The sequence below is a fragment of the Neofelis nebulosa genome, chromosome 13 (genome assembly GCF_028018385.1).
Source record: "Neofelis nebulosa isolate mNeoNeb1 chromosome 13, mNeoNeb1.pri, whole genome shotgun sequence".
Classification (NCBI taxonomy): domain Eukaryota; kingdom Metazoa; phylum Chordata; class Mammalia; order Carnivora; family Felidae; genus Neofelis; species Neofelis nebulosa.
The window spans coordinates 27,726,484-27,749,135 of NC_080794.1; the positions used below are offsets into that span (position 1 = coordinate 27,726,484).

The 22,652-nt window shown below is 39.3% G+C and overlaps 1 protein-coding gene across 2 annotated transcripts in view; it reads right to left on the bottom strand.

Annotated features, from left to right (window-relative positions):
* The window catches only part of TMEM26 (transmembrane protein 26), a 48,721-nt gene extending 30,614 nt beyond the window's left edge, over positions 1-18,107 (bottom strand). The window contains exons 1-2 of one of the 2 annotated variants that reach the window (XM_058696438.1): positions 17,502-18,105; positions 1,922-2,000 (exon numbers count right to left, since the gene is read on the bottom strand). In XM_058696438.1, the coding sequence (XP_058552421.1) occupies positions 1,922-2,000; positions 17,502-17,692 (270 nt within the window). In that variant the 5' untranslated portion in view covers positions 17,693-18,105. Of the gene's footprint in view, positions 1-1,921; positions 2,001-17,501 lie in introns of both variants that reach the window. The other variant, XM_058696439.1, reaches the window with a different exon arrangement.
* Positions 18,108-22,652: the final 4,545 nt, after the last annotated feature.

Consider the following 22,652-nt stretch of genomic DNA (forward strand, 5'->3'; position numbering starts at 1 on the left):
ATATATATATATATATATACACACACCATGCTTAACTTATGGAGTTCCTGAGTTCATAAAGGAGAAAATGTATTTGAAAATACTTTGGGAAAAAAAAGGATGATATAAAGAAAAGTGGTTATTATCACAACCAAACATTTTTAAATGAATGGACTAAGAGAATTGCTGTGCCTCCCTTTTTTTTGCCATTTCTTTTCCTTAGATGCAATTCCACTACTGTTTTGTCTCTCTTTCTCTTACTTTTTTCTACTTCCATCTCTGCCCACCCTGCCCAAATCAATCTTTGGGCATTCATTTTAATTTTTAGTGTCAAAATGAGTCAAATCCATTACTACTAAAGGTCCAATTTCTTTTGTAGTATGAAAATTAGAGAGGTACTGCCTGGGGCTCAAAAATCTTTTTTTTATTAAAAAGAGAGCTTTTGGTTGCATGCTATTTGTTGTAATGGGATTTGACCTGTATATCAATTAACTGTGCAATGCATTTATATTATAAAAGCGTTTGGGGAAATGAATTGTTATTGTGGATGATAGTCATGTTATAGAATTGGATGTGAAGGAAAAAAATGATTCAAATCACCAGAGCTTATTTCCATAACCCTGAAAGTTGTAAGTAGTAAGGAAATTGAAACAGTCCCCTAACTCTTCATGGTACAGTTTTAAAAACCATGATAACTTGAACCAGTCTATCTATTGTTACAAAAATATTTTTGCCACAGACATAGAGATAGCCTATGACTTTAATACTTTTTAAATAGGAGATTTAAGGCAGATAAATGTTTTCTTTATGCCTGTTTTATTGGTATGTGCTTGTGGAATTCTTCAAAAATAGTCCATAGAGTTAAATTCCCCTGTGTGTACCTAAAATTTGGAACATTTTCCAGATGCAGTTTGAATATCTGAAACATACACAAGAGGCTTAACTTTACTATAAAATGATTGACTGTAGGAAAGAAATCTGTATAGGGGCAAAGTCTTATCTTGACTAAAGCATTTTATCAGTAAAGGTACTAAAATTATACCATAGCTAAAGTTCATCTGTAACCTAGTTCCCTTATCCACACTCTGAAGATGTGAAGTCTGGTCTGGAATCTGATGGGATCTGCCATCCACAGTATGGAGCCTTAATAACAACAGATTGTGAGACCATTCCAGAGCCTGAGACTTAGGGTTGCCCATGTGAGAAGCAACTCGCTTAGCAGCTCTTTCTTTATATATAGATTAGGGACTCTTATTGGAAACCACTGTTTATTTTTTAAATCAGTGTGGTCCTCATACATATAGTCCACCTTTCCCAATGGTGGGTGCCATACTCCTCTCCTTTACCCTGAGTGTCTGGCTCCAGAATAGAATTCCTATTTCACTAAAACAGATCATAGGACTTTAGGACTCTCAAAAGGGAATCTTTTGTAATCTGTAAGGCCTAAATTTTAAGATAGACTATTTCAAATAGACCCTCCAAGTTTGACTGTATTTACATAGCAGGGTATAGACAATGGGTTTCTATTTTGTTTTTTCTATTTTTAAAAATATTTCAGAGGATGCTGGATTATTGAGCCCTGCCCATTCTTGGTACAATATAGAAACTCATTAAATCTGTAAAGTTTAAAACCAAATTTTTACACACAGCCTGCCCCCCCATATAAACTCTAGCATATTTGGAAGTTAGGGGGTGCTTAGGAACAAGATCTCTAACATAAATTGTTAATTAATTATGCAATTTTAAATCTTAAACAAATGTAACATTTTTATTGGTTTTGACAGATTGTGAATTCACTTTCTTTTGCTAATGGCCTCTTACTTATTCAATTGTTGATAACTCCAATTCCTCTGAGACATGCATTTCTGAAACAAATTGGATTATAGTATGAAAGCAGTTTATTGATGAATTTTCCACTTTCCTACTTTCCAAAAGGCCATACCTGGGTCTCATGGTGCATTTCAAGAAGCCATAATGATGGAACAATGCTAATCAGATAGATAAATATGGCTGGTGAAAACCTGTGGAAGAAGAGAAAAAGATAGTTTAGTTTTTACAAAAAAAAAATTAAAGAAAACAAAACAAATGCACATACCCTGATCACATCCAGTCAATCCTCCTTATCTCAAGTGTTCATTTCAATGGGGAAAAAAGCATTATGTGATTTCTGCCATATGGATTATAGAGAAACAAAGTAACTGCAAAAGGCACTAGCAGCTGTCATTCTCACTGAATTTCTAATCCAATTAATAGAAGTTAATTTTAATATGGTTTAATGGGACACTGCCAACTAGTTGCAGGCACAAAACTGGATATTTTGTGTTTAATATGTTTTACAGATAGCAAATACAGCAACAGTAAATCTTATTGGATTTCTCAGCATTGCAATTTCTGGAAAATTGGCTGCATTTTTTAATATTAACCTAGAATTCTGAAAGCTCAAATAGTAACATCCTGCTAGAACACAAAAATCAGATGATAATGAATAGGAATGAGCAAAATCTACTGACTGTATCTGCTAAGCCTAGTGAAAATAAAAATGCAAACAAACAACAACACATGAAGTGCTTGGTATTTTTTTAAAGCTATCTACATTCATTATTTCTGGCTCAAAATTCCGAGGGCAGTTCAAATAGTGGGCCTTTATAATAAAAAATAATCAGTTTCAAATATCAGTTTTGCCAGTGACTCTCAGTTTGCTTCCTAATCCACAAAATGGGGACAGTCACTGTATTAGTCATCTTGGACTGCCATACCAACATACCACAGATTGGGTAGTTTAAACAACAGAAACTTATTTTCTCACAGTTCTGGAGGTTGGTAGTCTAAGATTGGGGTTCAAAGATGATTGGGGTTTGGTGATGTCTTTCTTCCTGGTTTTTAGAAGACACCTTCTTGCTGTGTCTCACACGGCCTTTCCTCGGGGCACATGTACTTCACAAGGAGAGAAAGAGAGATCTCTCTTCTCCTCTTAAAAGTCTATCAATCTTATTGGCTTAAGATCTTACCCTTATGACCTCATTTCCTAAAACCTCTATCTCAAAATAGAGTCACATTGGGGGTTAGGGTTTCAACACATGAATTTATGGGAAACAGAATTCAGTCCATAGTGGTCACATTTATCCCATAGAGGTCTTTATTATACTTTCTGTAAAGAATGCCTAGCAGAGGTAGGCACACCATAACAGGTAACTACTATTAATATTTTTATAAGACATTATACAATGAAAATGTGTCCTTAGAACTTTGAAATAAGAGAAAAATAGCATACTTTCCAAATTTATTTCTTCAAATTGCACTTCATTTTAGATTGGACTATTGCTTTATAGACCATCTCAAAGTCAAAATTGTAAGCTAATGTAATTTTATTAAAATACTTATAGTATATGCATGTGGTGGTTTAAAATGACCTAAAAATTAGAAATGCTAATTCCTCAATAAATATAATTATTCAAGATGAATTGGTATTAAAACCATATTATTATAACCCAGGAGAGAAAAGTGACCAGACCTAAGTGGAAGAAAACATCTAGAATGGACTTTTTAAAGAAAGGCTCTTAACCCTTTCACTAATATTGCCTTTTAACTTCTGGGGAGAAGAAAGAAAGGACAAAAGAAAGTGAATTCTTTAAAAATCAGTATTTAATATAGAAATTCCTCCATCTTTGATTTCCTGCAAAGAACCAATTTTGAAACAAAGGCTATAGGTCATGATATTATTGAAATCTTGGCAGATGGCTGGGCGATGGAGAGATAGCAAAAGCCCCATGGTTGAACATCCGCCTAAAAAAAGGGGGGGGGGAATTAATTCCTTGACCTTACATATCAAGGGAAACATCAGGAGAGAGTATTTCCTTTGTGTGACTAAGAAAGGAAATGATTTCCAGTCGCAAGGACATTTGGGATATGTAAATGTTTGTTCTGCTATGTCAAATGTCCACTGGACTGCAGTTTTCTTCACTCTCTTGGGATTAATTTTGAGATTGACTCCCCTAACAATGCCATTACAATAATATCTAAGGAAACTCTGGACTGAACATATGATAGCTCTTAAACAAGGTTAAACAGATAACAACAACTCTTAACATCTTCTATGCATGAGGCTTATTTCTATAATTGAAAAATAAAATACTATCCCATTTCAAGATACTTCCTCTAATTAGGAATCTGGTTATATCAAAACACCAAAACTAAAAACTTCAAGATCCAAGATTTTCTATGTTGCCTGCCACAGAAAATCTAAATTCTGTAATCTGATATTCAAAGCCTCGATATTCTAGTCTTTCCACTTCCCTTTTCTCTTCCTGTGTCATAGCCCCAAAACAAAATAAAATATTTTCTCTAAAGTTCCCTTCACTTCAGTTCATCTTCACAGACTTTTTTGACATAAGTGAAAAGGAGGTAGAAAGAAGCAATCGCACCGAAAGCCCAAGAATTTATCCTATTCAACTCAGTCCATAGCCTTTCTCCTCACATGTCCCATCCTCTTAACCCTACACCTGAGACGATTTGCTGGAATTTCAGGAAGCTTCCAGGTAGAGTTATTGATGAAATGCACAGCACCCCAAGGTAAATAATAGCAAAACAGCATCAGGAGGTCCCTTCTCTCCTTCCTCTCCTTCTAATTCCCTGCAGCAGGCAGTGGTCATTGTACAGCTGAAATTAAATTAAAACAACAGCAAAACTTATGGAGAAAATAGAAGTCTCAATTATCTAGGGAAGTGTTAAAATGTGTCTAAATATATTGTATTTTGGATATGAGGATTACATTTTAGCCATATATAGAACAAAGTGTTCCATGCTCCGTTAGCTTGATTAATCTGAGAAGAGAGGTTCTGAAATGGTTTTAGAGCAAATGTCCTCCCAAATTATGACTGCCTGCTATGGAATGCTGTCCTCTTACATCTCTACCCATCAACATCCTACCTGTATTTCAGAAGCATAGCAGGAATTAATCTTAGCTTATATTTCTCCCGTGACCCAACATATTCTCCCCTATTTCATGGTTATGTGTATATAAGCCTTAGCTTTCCTAATAAAGTCTCCTTGAAGGGAGATTTTGAGTCTTCTATATATTTATGTCCCTTCCCTCTTACTTCTCATTCATCTTTTCCTCTTCTCAGTGGTATCAGGTGTCTTACTAAGTCTTTAATAAATGCTTACTAAGCACATCCTTAAATGTTTAATCTGTGAATTTATGAATAATGGGAGGACTAAGCAAATGGAGGGAATGAAGGGTACTAGCATCTACCTGACTTTTATTCCCATTCCATGAGATCTAGTATGCTCCCGGAGTGTGTCCCTTGAGGAATTATTACACTGCAGTAGAAATTTCACAAACCTAGGAGACCCAAATTTGAATCTTGTCTCTTCCAGGGTAGTGGAATTCACTACCTTCCCTGCGACTCAGTGTCCTCATCTATAAAATGGAGACCATAATACCCACCTCCTAGGATGGGTGTGAGGATTAAATGAGGCAGTGTGTGCCACAGGCCTGATAGCGTACATGCTTAATACATGTGAGCTACTCCCTTGTCTAGCCTCCGTTCTACAAGTAAACTCACAGCTACATAACTGGTACCTACCCAGAGGGCACCAGTTCAGAAGACTGTTTCTTCAACCAACTCACAATCAATCCTATTTTCAAACTATAATTCCCCAAACTAAAGCTATTTAAGACATCTTGAATCAAAGGAAATTGTTTGCGCTGCTGAGGACAAACTCCACATTCGATGTTAAGGCAATTACTGTTATACAGTTGTGGTATACAAGCATGGCCATTTGCCCATGATGACCTACAGAATGTTGCACGGTCGGGGCCCGGCCTAACTCTTGGGCTTTGTTGCTTGCCATTTTTCCTCACTGTGCTCCTATAACATTGTTTTTCATTCATTTCTGGAAAAAACCTATGTGTCTTCCTAACTCAGGTCTTCACACATGTATTTCTCTCCCTTGAAATATCTCTTTACTCCCACTTTTCACCCGTGTATCTCTTTTCATAGCTCATGTCAGGTATATGGAACTCTACAGAAAAACTTTCCTTGTCCCTCCAGTCTCAATTAGATTTCCTTGTCATGCTTGTCTATAGCACTCTTCACTTTTACCTTATAAGTCCTCAAAATTTATGACTGTATGTGTGTGCATGTATATGTGCATGTTTCCCATCAGTTGTCTCCTGGCAGTTGTAGGTAGTATAAGCACAAAAAGTGTGAGTGCATCATTATACCCTCAGGTCCTCCCACAGTACCTGGCCTGAGGTGGGTTACCCATAAATATTTATTGATTTGATAAGGCCTTGGTTGATTTTTCTGTTTTCTATTTTCTTGACAATCTGTTGGTTTAGCTAGAAATTTCATCTTAAAATATCATCATAAATGGAATCTTATCAGAAGTTTTACTGAAGAAATTAATTATTCTGTTCTTATATGAATATAATATTGTTTTGCTACTATGAAAGATTTAATATTTTAAGGTGACACTCTAGCCACTACTAATTAGTTAGAAGGTTTGCTATATTCTTGATCATGCATTGTCAGTGCAATTCACTTTTGGAACCAAGGAGAATCTGAACTCTAAAAATTAAAAACTAGACCTGACCCCACCTTTTTCTATGTAATTAATCAAATTGTGTGCCTTTTCTTAGGAGCTACCAAATAATTTTACTCCAGTCTTTATGTCTTAATGGCATCAGAAGTAAGTCAATGCCAAGTATTTTGTACGAAGTCTAATACCATAGAAGGATCTAGCCAACCCAGAAATAACTTAAGTCAGGTTTCTGGATACTTGTTTTTAAATATAAGATACACTATTTATTCACAAGCTAACAAAAACTGATAAACTTATGATCAAATTCAGAAGATATGTCCAAGCGGGAAATTTTTATAAAATGTGTATTACCCCATTACTAATCCACTATCTGCCCTTAGAGACTCAGCTTTACTATAATACCAATTCCTACTACTCTGTCAGAATACCGAATGTGTGCAACATTAATACTTTAGTGACAAATTATTTGAATTAGCTATTTTTTAAATTAATATCTTCCTAAATATATTATTTCTCTCCACAGAAGTTTGGTATTTTAGTTTTGGTTTTGAAACTTCAGGGTTTATCCACCCTATCAGTTCTCATTAAAGTACATGGCAGGAGTATCACCTATCTTGAAGGTTTTTTTTTCCCTCTATTTGTTTATGTGCTCATTTGTTTACCAAGTAGAGATGTTTATTTCCTACATGCTAGACACTTCCCTGAGCTGTTAAAGGTCAGGGAAGCTTTTTTTCAGTTCGTTTCATCCAAAAATATTATTTATCATAAAAAGTTGTCATTTCAACAAATTACAGTATTTTTCACAAAATGATTATTTCATGACATTTAATAATTTGGCCCTACAAAGGGATCTTATTTACCTTAGTTCACCATTAGTCTAAAATCAGGATTCCATTTTATTTTTTCTAAAAATGAGTTAGTGCTTCCTTATTGAGAAAGTAAGATTCATTCATCTCAGAAGCATATCACAATATAAATAAGCAAATAGAAAAATTAACTATCCTATTGCCCACGACCCTGTTTAGCTTTCCTCTCTGCAAACAATGAGGATTCTAGTCTTCTAATCATACGCATGAATCAGAAAATAGATAATATTTAAGTGAAGCAAAATAATGCTCCAAGATTACTTCAATGTGGATCATGATTTTACTTGTATCTCATTCTTCAGTATTCCCTACTCTAGAAAGGTGGATTGGAGTTGTAAGGATACTAGTTTCACAATCTCACGTTCAACTGCCTTGAGTATCCTCAATAAAATTTCCAGGGCATTTTATAATAATAGGCCTAATTTCATGGAAAGCAAGAAACTGGGTCAAGATACCCTTTCACAAGCCCCCAAAGGGTATCTCACAGTTTAAGGATTGTCTGCCCTCTTTCACACAGACTGCTTTCTCCAAGTGGGCCTTAACATCCACGATTTCCCTCTGGGCTGCTCATCAAGGGCTTTGTGTCAATACAGAGCAGGAAAGAGTGGCCAATATGACAGCCTCAGCATAAACCTCCAAATGTGCCCAATGCTCTTGCAGACCACTGAACCTCTGAACACTTGGGAAGTCACTAGTTCAATTCCAGCCCCCACCCTTTTGGTGGCCTTCTTAACTAGCTTACCATAACCTCACAATCACCTCCCTCCCAGAGCCCTTTGCCTGTGCCCGCCCACTAGGGAGGGGAGGAGGCCAAAACTAACTGGGCATTTACTCATGAGACCTGCCCCTAAAAGGAAAAATTTAACAAGGAGTGTGCGTGTTTTAATAGGTGCCAAAATCAGATGATGGGTTTGTCTGTCTGATCTTATGAGAGAGCGGACTAAGCACAAGAACAGAGAGCCTGGGAGGAATTTCATAAGGGCTGGAAATACCCCCTGCAGTGGAACCATTCTTCATACCTCAAAAGCCCTTTAAAAAATGCCCACTTTTAGACTTTGCAAAGAGAATACTTCCAAAGGTGAATATTAGGGCTCTTAATTGTAATTTTCATTGATTGCTGCTGCCGGTTGTTTTTTTTAAATAAAGTCATATTCCCAAATTATGATATAAGCTGGCAGCAAAATTAGTACTATATACTTCACTTAAAATTTTCCAAAAGGTTACCTAAAGCAAGAACAAGCTTTATTAAAATTGAAGTCGCTCACGTTCAAAACTCAGCAGTGTGCTTTAGGACGACTAAACAAAATCTGCATCAATTTTAGAATCTATGTATTATTTTTCTCATGGAAAATTTCCGAGGCAAAGAAAATCATGGCATCTTCTTAAATGAATTGGTTCCAACTAAAACCCTGCCATCATGATATTGCCTCCACCTGAAAAGCCCTTCTCTCTTCTCTACACTCTTGTAAAACCCCAGCTACTACAGAAGCTCGTACATAAATCACTTACCTGAGAAATTTTCCTTGTCTAACAAGCCTACTGTACTGATCATATCTTTATTCTGCAGACATTCTGCAGTCTTGGGCTTAATTCGTGGAAAATTATTTTGTTCTCAGAGTGTTGTTTTCTCCTGTTCCCATATAACTGCCTCTATTTTATATTCCTTCAAAAACATCATTATAGCACTTAGTACAATAAATGATTGTTTAATGATTAAGTGAACTTAAATGTTAATGACTACAGGAATTATAATGGTCTCTGAGAGGATAAAATGCATGATGGATGGTATTTATGTAATGCTTTAGCTTATTTCATTCTATAAAAGACAGTGGTATTTATTTCTGGTCTGTAGAAGAGATTGTTTCTTTACTTTGGGACCCAAAATAAAGGCACTTGAGATTTTTCCTCCTCTTCTGTTTTGTTTTACATCCTATTTTGATTTTACAAGTATGTCTGCTTGTGCAAGTATGTCTCTGAGCCACGTCCGTGTGTAGTCTGGACTTTCCCAAAGTCTGCACTAGGCAAAATCATCCCAGTGCTCATTTTCAGGTCCCCCAGAATTTTACCAACCCAAGTTTGAAAAATAGAAAAATACTTTGACCCTTTCTTTGCTATCGGGAATCCTTGATCCTAAAAGTCTATGTAGTTGTATTTTCCACAGAGAAAACCCAATCTGATGTTGAATGCAGAGCACAAGAAATAGGCTGATGGAGTTCAGTGCTGGGATGGAGACTCCTTCTCTGAGGTTTTGCTTCCTCCTTTGCCAGGAGAAGCAAGAATAATACCTCTGGGGTTATGGTGAGGACCAAATCAGGTAATGTGGACAATGTGAATTCTTGGCTCAGTAAATGTGAGGACTCAGTGGATGCTAGAATTGTTTTTTGATTTTTTTAGTTGCGACTAGTTGCGACCTTAGATAAGTGATGGAGTCTTGCTGTGCAGCAATATCCTCATCATAAAATGGGAATGAAGATTAAAACTAACTCATGGGGCACCTGGATGGCTCAGATGGTGAGGGGCCTCAACTCAGGTCATGATGTCACAGTTTATAAGTTCAAGACCTGGATTGGGCTCGCTGCTGTCAGCGCAGAGCCTGGTTTGGATCCTCTGTCCCCCCTCCCTCTGCCTCTGTCCCACTTGTGCTCTCTACCTCTCAAAAATAAATAAACCTTAAGAAACTTTAAAAAAAAGATAAAAACTAACTCATAGGGTTATTGCAAGGATTCCCGGAGATAATGGATGTAAAGCAGGCTTGCAGTATTGTTAGTACTCAGTAATTGATAACTGTTTCCACCCCCATTATCACCATCACTGTCCCCTTCATCATCATACTCATCACTACTGTTAACGCACTGTCAGAAAATGGCACAACCAATTTATCAGGAAGCTATTCGAGGTGGATTAAAACAGGTGTGTGACATAGGAGGCTAATTCAGGGAAATAAGAAAGCAAAGGAATACTGAAGGACCCAACAAGGGCTGGCAGCTGCACTGATGGTAGAGAGGACTTTTTCCCCCCTAAGGAATACTAATTGTTATTCTGATAAGTGCACAACATTGTTAGCTGTATGCCAGCTGGCTCTGTGAGGTCAGACAAATCGAGGATAAAATATAATACCCCTTCCTAAACAACTACTGTGGATTCATACTCAGAGAAAAGAAACAAAATCAGGCGGCGCCTGAGTGGCTCTTGTCCGTTATGCATCAGATTTCAGCTCAGGTCATTATCTCACAGTCCATGAGTTCGAGCCTCGTATGAGGCTTTGTGCTGACAGCTCAGAGCCTGGAGCCTGCTTGGGATTTTGTGTCCCCCTCTCTCTTTCTGCCCCTCTCCCGCTCATTCTCTGTCTCTCAAAAATAAATAAACATTTAAAAAAATGTATAAAATCAGTCCCCACACTAGCATTTTATACCAACAATCTGTATGTCCTTAATATTATTTCCATGTGACTTTCAAAGAACACTTTTTGATACTTGCATATAAAAACCCTATTTTATTTCAAAACAAAACACTGATTTTTTTTTAACAGAATAATGTAGATACCCTAGATCTAACTCTTCTGATAACAGTCCTTCAGAGGACCTTCTGGAGTAGTGAGGGATGTGCACGTGAGGCGGATAAACCTTGATGGAAAAGTGAAAGTTCCACTGTTGGAAAAGAAGTTAAACTATTCAGATTTGTCCTGATGCTGAATGCAAATAATGGCACTACCATGAGAAAGGGAAGTGCATGGAATTTAGAAGTAAAGATATATTTATACTGACTCACGAGAGCTGCCCACACCAATTTGCACTTTGCTTCTCTTCCTGTCAAGTACAAGAAGTTACAAAATATTATAACCATAATTTTCAGTTCTAAATGTCTCAGTTGAACATACTCATGGAAAAAGCATGGGCATCACTTAATGGTTCAGTTTCCTGGGGGTCCCATTCTTTTAGAATTATTATTAATTATGCAGACACAATTATTGCTTTCGTCCCAAGTCCATTGTGAAATAAAAGAAGAAAATACGCCTTTTTCTTGGGAGTGAAACACGGCTAATTCAAGTGAGGGTAAGACTCTTCTTAACCTATGACTCAGATCACTAAAAACAAAGTCATTTGCTGCTAACATTCAATGTGTGCCTCCAAAAACATGCAAATTTAAGTCATCCTCATGCATTGGGCTCAAGGTTCAGGATATAAAACACACACACACACAAACACATGTGAAGACAACAAGTATTGTAAAACTGTACACACACTGCGGACAGGGCTGATAAACCCAGTGCACTGTCGGAAGTGTTACTAGAATAACTAAAAAGCTAAAAAGAGGTTTCAGGAAATCGGGACAGCAAGTGCAAACAATAAAAGAAATAGTCTATCTGCAGGGAGAATTTCCAGTATGCAAGTTGGCCATATGGAAATCACAGGGTCTGCTTCTAAACCCTTTTATTTCATCCTCTCTGATAGCCAAAAAGATGAGCAGGAGAAGAATGCTTTTATTTCCCAACTTTCTCGCTGGCATTTTTGTAAACAATTTTGATGAACAATTTGTCGAACACTACAGAATTACATCAGACAAAGAATTTCTCTTACACTACCCAAGACTCCTTCAAGATCAGGCTTTATATGGCATCTGTCAAGTCTAGGTTTCCATCTCTGCTGTTGAACCTTCCAAATACAATTGAGTATTCAAAACAGATTTCATTGAGCTTTTGTTTTTTTGTTTTTGTTTTTTACAAAATTGGTTTGAATTTGAAATCAGTTTAGGATAGAATCCCTTCTGATTCTTAATTCGTCTTTCCTATTTTGAGTTCGGAGATACCCAGATATTTGCTAACACATGATGCTTCAGATAAGATATGGTAACAGTATAAAATCCAGAAGGAATTTTTCTGTGTTGGCAAAGGACATGGGGAAGAGTAGAGATAAGGAAGAGTAGAAAAGAAAGCAGGTTTTATTTGTCTTCTGGGGGTGTGTCAGAAATGTCCCAGGGCACACTTAACTCTTCCCTCTCTCTTTTGTGTTTCCCTGGCTCTTCCCACACTGGCTTTTCCTCCTAACAGACTCAGCTCAGATGCTGCCTCCCCAGTGAGGCTCTGACCACCCACTGGAATCTTCCCCTGCTGCTTCATCCATCTGGAACTCCTGCCACTCAAGCCTCCAGAGTTCTGATCACTCATTTGTTACTTACTAGCTCACTTGTTTATTATTTACTTATTTTCTGAGTCCCCTGACCAAATGTGAGTTCCCTCCGGGCAGGATTTTACCCGTTTAATTCACTTCCATATTCCTGACACTCAACGTCTAACACATATTGGCTGTTTCAGATATTTTTGTTGAATCGAGAATGATAAGGCTGTGTACTTCCTCCGGAGAAATCTGCTCAAGTCTCCTTACACTCACCTCCCTCAGGATGTCCTTTACCTACACAGCCTTTGCACTCCTGTCTCTTACCCATTTTTCCTGATCCAGCTCAAATGCCGTGACATCGCTTGTCTCTACCCACCCCATCCCCAGTACACTTCATCACATCTTTTCTCCTCTAAACTGTTGGACTCTTAATACCTCTCCTCCTTCAGTTGATTTCACAGCTCTGTGCCTCAGTCTCCTCATCTAAAAATGGGGGAAGACAGAGAAACAGAAAATCGTTGTAGTTGCTATTAGGGTCATGTGGGCTAATCTGTGTAAGACACTTAAAAGAGACTGCACGTCAACAAATGCTAAATATTCATAATTATTCTTATTCCCACACATTTGAGCACTTAATCAAAATACTACCCTTTATTTTAAAATCTCAAGTGTGTTTGTTTTCAGTTTATTTTGCCTATTCACACAGTGTCTAGCATAGTATTGCATGTACTTATTAGGTGATTCAACAAACAGACATCTGATTAAACTCAATAAAGGAAAAAGGAAAGAGAGGTAATGAAGAAAGGTGACCAAATAAGTGAGGTATTTTATTAACTCAATTATATTTACCTTATATGCTTAGGATTCTGAGGAAGAAAGCTCAGTGCTTAAAATTCTGTACTTTTACCAATAAATTAAACTTAGATTTCTATTTATTCTTAGATACCTCCTGCTTTCATGTGAACAGGCTTCAAACTTGTCACAGTCTTGGTCATTTCTCTAACCCTTGAAAAATACCTGATCGGTATTGGCAAAAAATCAACAGAAACATCGTCTTGTGCTTGACTTTACCTAAATGGTAATTCATGGATCTATTGAATTGTTAACTGGACCATAGAGAATAAAATCAAGAAACAATACAGCAAGTGATACTAGTCTCCATCTTAAAGAAATATAAGTGAATATGCACATGAAATCAATAAATACCAGGTGAAAAGGAGCGAATTCTACTAGCACGCATTTATTGAGCTTAACAGGGGATGTGTCCGTTGGCTTGCCCTCTCTATTCTATAGGATTCCAACACATTAAACTTGTCCAACTGTAAGTTATTAGTGTTGATGTAATGTTGCTGTCCCCCGACAGCTGAGCTCAGCAGTGCTAGTTCCATGTTTCCTTTCCAAAGGATAGCTAAAGAAACATTCTTTGGACAAGTGTAATATGTTTGCTATGTTTTAGGAAACTTTGTTCACATTTTCCTCTATAGCTCAATGTATCATTCCATGATTTCTGTGAGTTTGATTTACTTGGGGCCACACGCAGATTTTAGTAAAAAGAACAATGTTCAAACTAGCTCTGAGTAGTCTAACGGAGTTCATGGATCCGATGTTCCAGAAAAGAATCATTCACCTCTTGTGTATACAGACCTTAATCTACCACTCAGGCATTATTTTATTGGTTGATTGAGTTTAAGTATGGGAAGGATTCATCTTCTTATTCTTCTTCTTGACTTATAAATGGATAATGTATTCAATTGATACAAAGGATAATTCTTTAACAAGTTTTTTTTTTTTTAATTTAGCCTATAATACACACAATTCTATAACTTTATTCTCCTGACAACATACCATAGACATCCATCTAGGTCAATAGCTAAACTCTAGCTCATTATTTTTAACACCAGTAAACTATATATAGTGTGAGTATATTACAATTTTTCAAACAGTCATGATAGATAATCAGGTTGTTTTTAGCTTTATTTTCTACGTACAAAATGGAAATTAATATTTTGTACATATGCCTTTACATATGAGTACTTTTGGATCTATAGGGTAGATTCTAAAATGTAAGGCCAATGAATCAAAAAGCATATAACATATAGATCTGCATGTAGATAGATGGATAGATGGATAGATCTGCATTTTCCTGTATACAGATATAGACACTGTCATAACATGTACTTATCTCTTTTTTTATTTCATCAGTCTTGATTTTCTGATTGAAACTGTTTTTTAACAATCAAGTATAACAAAAACTATGCCTTGCCTTACTCAGAAAACTTCAGCCCAGAAAAGAAATATGTCCCAAATCAAATCCTTTTTCATTGTTACCATGTTATATCAGGGATAATTTTCTATATTTGTCTATATTTTTTAAGCATCCCATCTTCTGACTTTTTTCCTTTTGACAGAATAGTGTGTGAACTTTGTCCACCACAAAAAATGACCACATTTGCAGACTCATAGAACAAAGCATTTGGTAAGATCAGTAGAACAAAGCATTATCAATCACATTTCTATTTACATTATTTATAAGGACTCACTTGTTCCTGAAATTTTATAAGCCAAATCTACTGTTTTCTTTGCTTATTTTAAAATGTTAGTCTAGATATGGAGCCAGCACAATTTTTCTGAATTAGTGCTATAATACACAGTATACATCATTGGACTGTTCTGAAATAAAGGTGAGAATATTTTTTTTACTTTTTGATTCTGAATCAATGGTTTATTGGCCAGTCCCTCAAGTAAAGTTGTTGGACTTGTACAGACAGAAAATGTGTCCAGTGACACAAAGTGTTTTTTAATAATAAGAAGAAAAAGAAGAAAAACCCTAGGATCTAGAAAAAAACACTCCTTTTTTATTCATTGACTATCAAATATATCATTTCATTTGATTTATAACAACCTATATGTATTTATAGATGAGGAAACTAAGGGTGAGAGAAGTTAAGTAACTTGCTCAACGCCTCAAAGCAAGTAAGTGGGAAAGCCCAGATTACTCCATTTTTCTTCTGATCTTGAGACCACACATGACTACGTCCCCAGTTCCCTATTTAACTCTACACATTGATCACCCATTTTTGCCCCAATCTCTTTCCTCTCTTAGTGGTAAGTTACATACCAGTCTGAATCAGCTGCCAATGATGGTATAGACATGGGGGTAAAGTTTCAACTGGCTACAGTATTTCTATACAACTGAAGAGGAATTTTGACTTAACATGAGCTAAGGCCTCTGGTTTACTCTTGGAGGGAGTATATTTGGAGGGAGTATATTGAGGGAGGATATTTTAGGGCTGGTTGAGTTGGTCCTTCCTCTAAGGTTGACATTTCTCCCAGAAGCTGTAATAGTTGGTGACAAGATTATCTTTCATGGAACACTTTTCAGCCTCAGACCTCATGCTCCTGTTACAGAAGGTATTTTCTACCCTAGCATCGTAAAACTGATCAGTAAAAAACTAAATAAATCTCACATGACCTGCTGCGTGAACACTTTTCTCCGCTTCTGTTTCTTTAACCCTAAGGCTTATTGGGGGAAGCTAATGCCATTTTTTTTGAGGTTCTTAAAAGGTACATTGGAAAGTACCTCAAATCTCTCCTGCTTAACAAGCTGTTCATAGTGAGAGGGAGGGGTAGTAACATTCCAATCCTTATTTTGTTATATTAGGATTCTACTTGAATAATTTTCTCATTGATAATTCCAGAAATTTTTCAACAGTGGAAAATTTAAGCAAGATTCACATCATCTTAAGAGACAACAGGATCTCATCCTTGAACTGTCACGAAATACACAGCCTTTTGCAGCTTAATCTATAAAACTATAGAGAGGGGTTTTCTTCCCCCTTAATTTGGTGGCTAACTATAATGCCATCGTGTATGTAACATTTGAATTGACTAATAATATTTTCTTGTAGATTAGGTATTTTTAAAAGTATCGACATATGAAAACACAGACTTACTGGTGGTTTTTGTTGTTTTGTTTTGTTTTTGTTTTGTTTTTACTAATGTATATAGCATACATTTTACTGAATTTTTATGTGACCATAATTTTAGTTTTTAAAAATTAATATAGGAAGAGGCCTAACTTGGAGAACTTTGGGATGAAAACCTCCTGGGAGTGGCGGGATGGAGGTGGAAACTCTTTGTAAATGGCAAAATAATCTTTTTCTCAATTCTTCTATTGCCATTCAAATCTTCAGGGAGCAAATAAAACGTCAGGCAGTTCTTGCAGGTTGAGGTTGCGTGGCAACCCTTCTTTGACAAGATGAACTTACCATTAACCAAGCTCCGAAGGAACCAGGACACCTGAAGCGGGTGCCATGCCAGGGCCCCCGGCTAAAGGAAGCGAAGAGGCACAGAAGTGCTTAGAGGGACTTCTCACCCTGGGAGATTGTTCTATGCACACAAGCTCTCACAAAAGTCGCTGGTGCCCAGCGAAACGTATCCCCACACCTGCATGCGAATGCACACGCACACACCCCAGGGAGCAGGGCCCATGGACACCCCCTTGCCCCACGACTCCCCAATGAACACGCACACAGCCCAGGGAGCAGAGCCCATGGACACCCTCTTGCCCCCCACCTCCCCCTCTCTGGAGCCATCCCCACACCTGCATGCTAATGCACACTCACACACCCCAGGGAGCAGGGCACATGAACACCCCCTTGCCGCACGACTCCCCCTCTCTGGAGCACCTTCTGTAGAGCAGGCAAGCGCCTCCTTTCTTTTTTCATATCTCCCAAGTTACCAAACCTGGGACCGGGTGACACCGGGCAGCGACTGAGCCTTCCCTGTGTAGCCCTGGGACCGCGAGGTACTCCGGCGGGTCCCAGAGATGCGCAAGGTCTCGCGCTCCTTGGAAGCTCCGGCGAGGACAAAGAGGGTCCGTACCCGAGTAAGGAATCGGCGGGCTGCGGGGAGATGGGTTCTTGGGCTGCCCGCGAGCTGTAGGGCACAGCGCCCAGGGACTCCGCGCGCCCGCCCTTTCCCGGGGTGCGCTCACCATTTGTAGCCTCTGCCGCGCTTGAACTTGAGGGTGAGCCCAGTCTCCAGAAAGAGTAAGAGGTTGAGCAGCGCGAGCAGCCAGTACAGCGGCTCCTTCTTCACCTCGGTCACTCGCCAGACCCCAACCAGCGAGTGCAGCAGGAACAGCAGCCGGGTGGCCAGGGCGTTGAGCAGGACCAGTCCCTCCATGCCGGCCCGCGCGCTCTGCCCGCCGCTGCCCCCCGCCCGCGCCCGGCCGCCCCCCTGGGGAGCCCCGGAGCCCGCCCGTGGGCGGGGACGTGACAGCTGGAGACCCGCCGCTGCAGCAGTCGCGGCTCAGCCTCCCGCGCCCGAAGGGGAGACAGCGGCTCGCCCCTCCCCCAAACTTCCTGAGAACTCTCGGAGAGGGGAGAATCTAAACCCAGCACGTCTAGACTGTTGGGCTTTCCAGGAAGTCTGGGGCTGTGCCGCCGGGGCTCCGGGTCCGGGGCGTTATTCCCCAGCGCTGCCCACTGCCCTCCCAATCCCGGGAGTCAGGCTCCATCCCGGCCCTCAAGCCCATCCCACCCGCAGGGGCTTCCCCCAAACTCTCCGAGGGCTGGAGGGGAGTGAAGGTCCAGGTGCTACGGAGTCTGGAAAGGGAAGGGGGCCACATCTGCGGCATCTGCTCCCTGGCCCTTCTGCCGAAGTGGTTTAATTCACTCACTCTTCTTACAGGAACACGCTCTCACAGTGACTCTGAGATGGAACCCAGGAGGGCCAAAGAATCCGCTGTCCAAGCAGTTTTAGAAACGCTGTTCCTGCGCCGCTTGGAGAATGAAAACTTCACGGGACGGGAGGGAATCCGCCGGGGCTTTCTGAGAGCTCCCCGCACCGCATTTAGGGGGCAGGTGGTCCAGGTCACTTGCAGTTTTTGGGCACGGTGTTACCAAAGCAAAGGGATGTTCTTTATTAAGTCGTCCCTACTCTCACGCCCGCCTCCACTAATTTCATCTGAAAGAGGGAGGGTAGTAAGACAGGAAGACAGAGGGGAAAGTGAGGGAGGAGGTAGAAGATAAAGACAAGAGTTGGACTGGAGGGAGAAATTCATGCAGCTGGGAACTGCGCCCTGGGGATCAATGACCAATGAATTAAACTCTGGTGTTCCAGCATCCAAGGCGAAGAGGACACTGAAGTCAGGGTTTCCCAAAACACCTTCATGATTTAAAAAAAAAAAAAAAAGGTTTTTAAGTTTGTTAGTTTGTTTATTTATTTATTTATTTATTTATTTTGAGAAAAACAGACAGTGTGAGCAGGGGAGGGGCAGAGGGAAAGACAGAGACAGAGACAGAGAATCCCACGCAGGCCCCACACTGCCGCGCAGAGCCCAACACAGGGCTGGATCCCAGGAAACACGACCTGAGCAGAAATCAAGAGTCGGATGCTTAAGGGATTAAGCTACCCAGGTGCCCCATGATTTTTGTTTTCCTGTTTGGTTTCCTACCACCTGTATCACTTTTATTTTACATTTTTATTTAAATGAACTCCAATTTATACTGAAATAATTTTAAATGAAACTTTATATCACTCATAAATGGAAAAAAAACAGTACAGTAGGCCATAGATGGAAGGTAATTACAAAATTAAAATAAAATGAAACTAAGTTATTGGAATCTCACTAAGTATTAAGTACTGCCTTCTAAGGCTCTTGTACCTCAGCACCCCTCTTTCTGGGGAGAGAAATAAATGGTAGTCATGTTACTACCAACCAGGAATGTTCTCTCAACTGCATTAGTAAAATTGAGAGAAAAACACAAAAGGAACATTTTTCTTAGTTAGGTTTATACAACTTAGAATCATCCCATACCTTTCTTAAAATTAGGTTGCAAATTCTGAATTCTATGATTCATGTGTTCATTAGGTGAAAAAAAAATCCAGTTGCTTAGAAGCTCAGTTATTTCTGATAACTGTTATTAGGAAGATTTTCTTCACCCTGTGGATGTGCATTCTTCCATATCTTCCAGGGAACCCAGCAGTGAAATCTCTGGGATCGCTTATTATAGTGCTTTTCATTGTAGGCGGATAGCACAGTGACCAGTGACCTCACACTCTTCAGTGGCACACAAGAGCACTGTGCACTAGGGCAGTGGGGGGGCAGGGTGGTGTGGACCCCGGTGCCCTACAGCCAGGCCAGCAGGCTGTCTTAGACTCCTGGCTCGGTCACTTCGTAGTGCTATAAACTTTGTACCTCAGTTTCCTAATCTGTATATGGGGTACTAAACTCATCAATTCATAGGGCCGTTGTGGGGATCAAATGAGTCAATCCATATAAACAACCTGGCAGCTAAGACGTGCTTGGTAATCACTGATGATTCTTGCCTGGACCAAGAAAGTTAGTTCTGGGAGTTGGTCTTTGACGATCTGAGACAATTAATACTCGGAGTGGAGCAATGAATGTGACCCTCGCAAGGCCTGTCAAATCCCGGCCGAATGCCACCAGGAACACATCTGTTGCTGAACAAGTGAGGTTTACTGCTCTTTGAAGGAAAGAGAGCACAGTCTGGGGAGAAATGAGGGCATCTCAGGAAGAAGGCATTAGAAAGGACTCACTAAGAAGCGCTTGAACTTCTGTTCAGTGATTTGAGGTCAGCTAAGAAAGTGGGGTGCTACTCTAATTGGATGCTCCCAGGAAGTGGGGTTAATTCTATGATGGGGTGTCTTAATAAAGCTTATTTAGTTAGGGGTTAGTTAGGTCAGTTCCATGGTTTAGGCAATGTTCATATTTTGTCTGAGTTCAGACAAAATTGCCCAGTAATCCTACTTCTGTCTCACTCCATCAGCCTCACAAAGTTGCCCTGCTTGATGTTCATGTTCTGTGAAATTTTTGTCTTCACGGGAGGATGGAAGGGCCTGGCTGCCTCTCTCCTCTTTCTCAAGCCTCCTGGGAAGGGCTCCAGGAGAAGGGTTTACCAAGGAAGGGAGTTGCTCTGCTAGCTTCCAAACATCTATATTGCTTCTTGATTTGAAGGTTTAGATTCAGTCTAAGTTCCATTACCTGGGGGTCTGAAAAACAAAATTGTCATTAAATATAACTTTAAGATTATTTTAAAAAATATTGTTCCTAGGCTCATTTTAGAAGACTGGAGGCTTTGAGAACTATCTTGAGATCTCCAATCCAAATAGATCACACATCTTTTAAAAAGAAAACAATTAAGCAATTAAAACAAATCCTACTCTTCTTTCTTTTTATAAAAAAAAAAGTGTACTTATTTATTTGAGAGAGAAAGAGCATGAGCAGGGGAGAGGCAGAGAGAGAAGAGAGAGAAAATCCCAAGCAGGCTCAACACTGTCAGCACAGAGCCCGATGAGGGGTTCGATCCCACAAAACATGAGATCAGGACCTAAGCAGAAGTCAAGAGTGATGCTTTTTTAAAAAAATTGTTTTAAGGTTTTTATTTCTTTTTGAGAAAGAGACAGAGTGCCAGCAGGGGAGGGGCAGAGAGATAAGGAGACACAGAATCCGAAGCAGGCTCCAGGCTCTGAGCTATTAGCACAGAGCCCAGCGTGGGACTGGAATCCACAAACTGTGAGATCATGACCTGAGCTGAAGTTGGACGCTTAGCCGACTGAGCCACCCAGCACGCCCAAAATGTCTCTTCTTGAAAAAGCAATCTTAGCCTCATACACCCAGTTCTTGTGATATAGGGTTGGGTTGCATGTAGTGGAACCAGCTCACCCTATTGTCCCAGGGGACAGCAGTCGCCACACTTCTCTTGCCTTCTGAATGCAAAGTGAAACGTTGTCAGGCTTCTCTGTCAATTAGAGTGATTTTGCTTGTATGGAAGAGTCTCTTTCATGCTAACTCAAGTAAAAGGAGTAGTTACTGGAAGGTCTAACAAGGTCTAACAAGGAGATGAAACCCCTTGGAAATCAAGCACAGAAGTACAATAGAGGCTTGAGCAACTGGAATTGTAGGATAGCTGTGGACTGGAGGGGCTCTGGGATTTCCTAGTTGCAGTTTATAGACCTTTTCACAGCAACTCTCTGCCACTGTCCACTTACAAGCAATCTCTCCACATTCTGAGTTCAAACTCCTGAGAAAAGGAATTCACTGAATTTTTTCAATTCTAGTTACCAGGCCACACATTGGACCAGTGAGTAGGCTATTGATGGACTGTAATTCAATCATTGGCCATTCCAATGCAAAGCCCAGTGTTGATGCTGCTTTCATCATCCTTCACCATGGGGTTCTGGGTAGGACAGTTTGAGCAGAGGAGGAAGGGCCACAGCAGGCATATTGACTGATGCATCTAGGACCATCCGTCCTTTGGCTGATATGTACACATCCTATTTCTACAGTGTTAGAGATGACCCTGATACTATTTAAACATTGTAGGCACAATTATGGCCTCCAAACAGCAATGCAATCCAAAATCACATCTGCCTCCAGAAGCCACCAAAGCTGCAGTTGGGTCTCAAAAGCCACAGCTTCCTATTAATGTTCATTCCTCCCTTGGCTCCATTTTGGTCTTTAGACATCACTCATATACATACACATACATACATACATATGTATGTATGTATGTATGTATGTATGTATGTGTATGTATATGACATGATGCATGGTAAAAATCATACACTGTAGGAAAGTACACTTCCACTCCCCAGAGAAATTGTTCACAATTAACACCTTCCATTTGCATTTTTCTTGGCAGTTACAATGATATATTTTAAAGTATACCTTATATTTCTCTGTTTGTTAATTTGCCAACTCACAAAATTTGAAAGCTGGGGAGTCTGATACTCCCACAATATTTTCTTTCTTCTTCAATCCACCTCTACTTCCCAAATTTTGTTAGAGATGATGTTGTCTATGGAAACAACATACTGCTCCCTAGATATAATTAAATATATTGCATTGGTCTTAAAAACTGAAAATCAACACAAAATATTTAAAATATGTAGTTAGTATTCAATGTAATTTTCATATGCAATGTATGTTTTCCTCAGAACTTTGAGAACATCTATTATTTTTCAGAATCCAGTATTACTGATAGGAAGTTTCATGTACATCTCATTGTCTTCTCTTTGTAGATAAGTATTTTTTAATCTCTGGAATTATTAGGATTTTTTCAAATCCCAGGAATGTTTATCATTTGAATGTGTGTAAATAGATATTGGACTTTTTCCA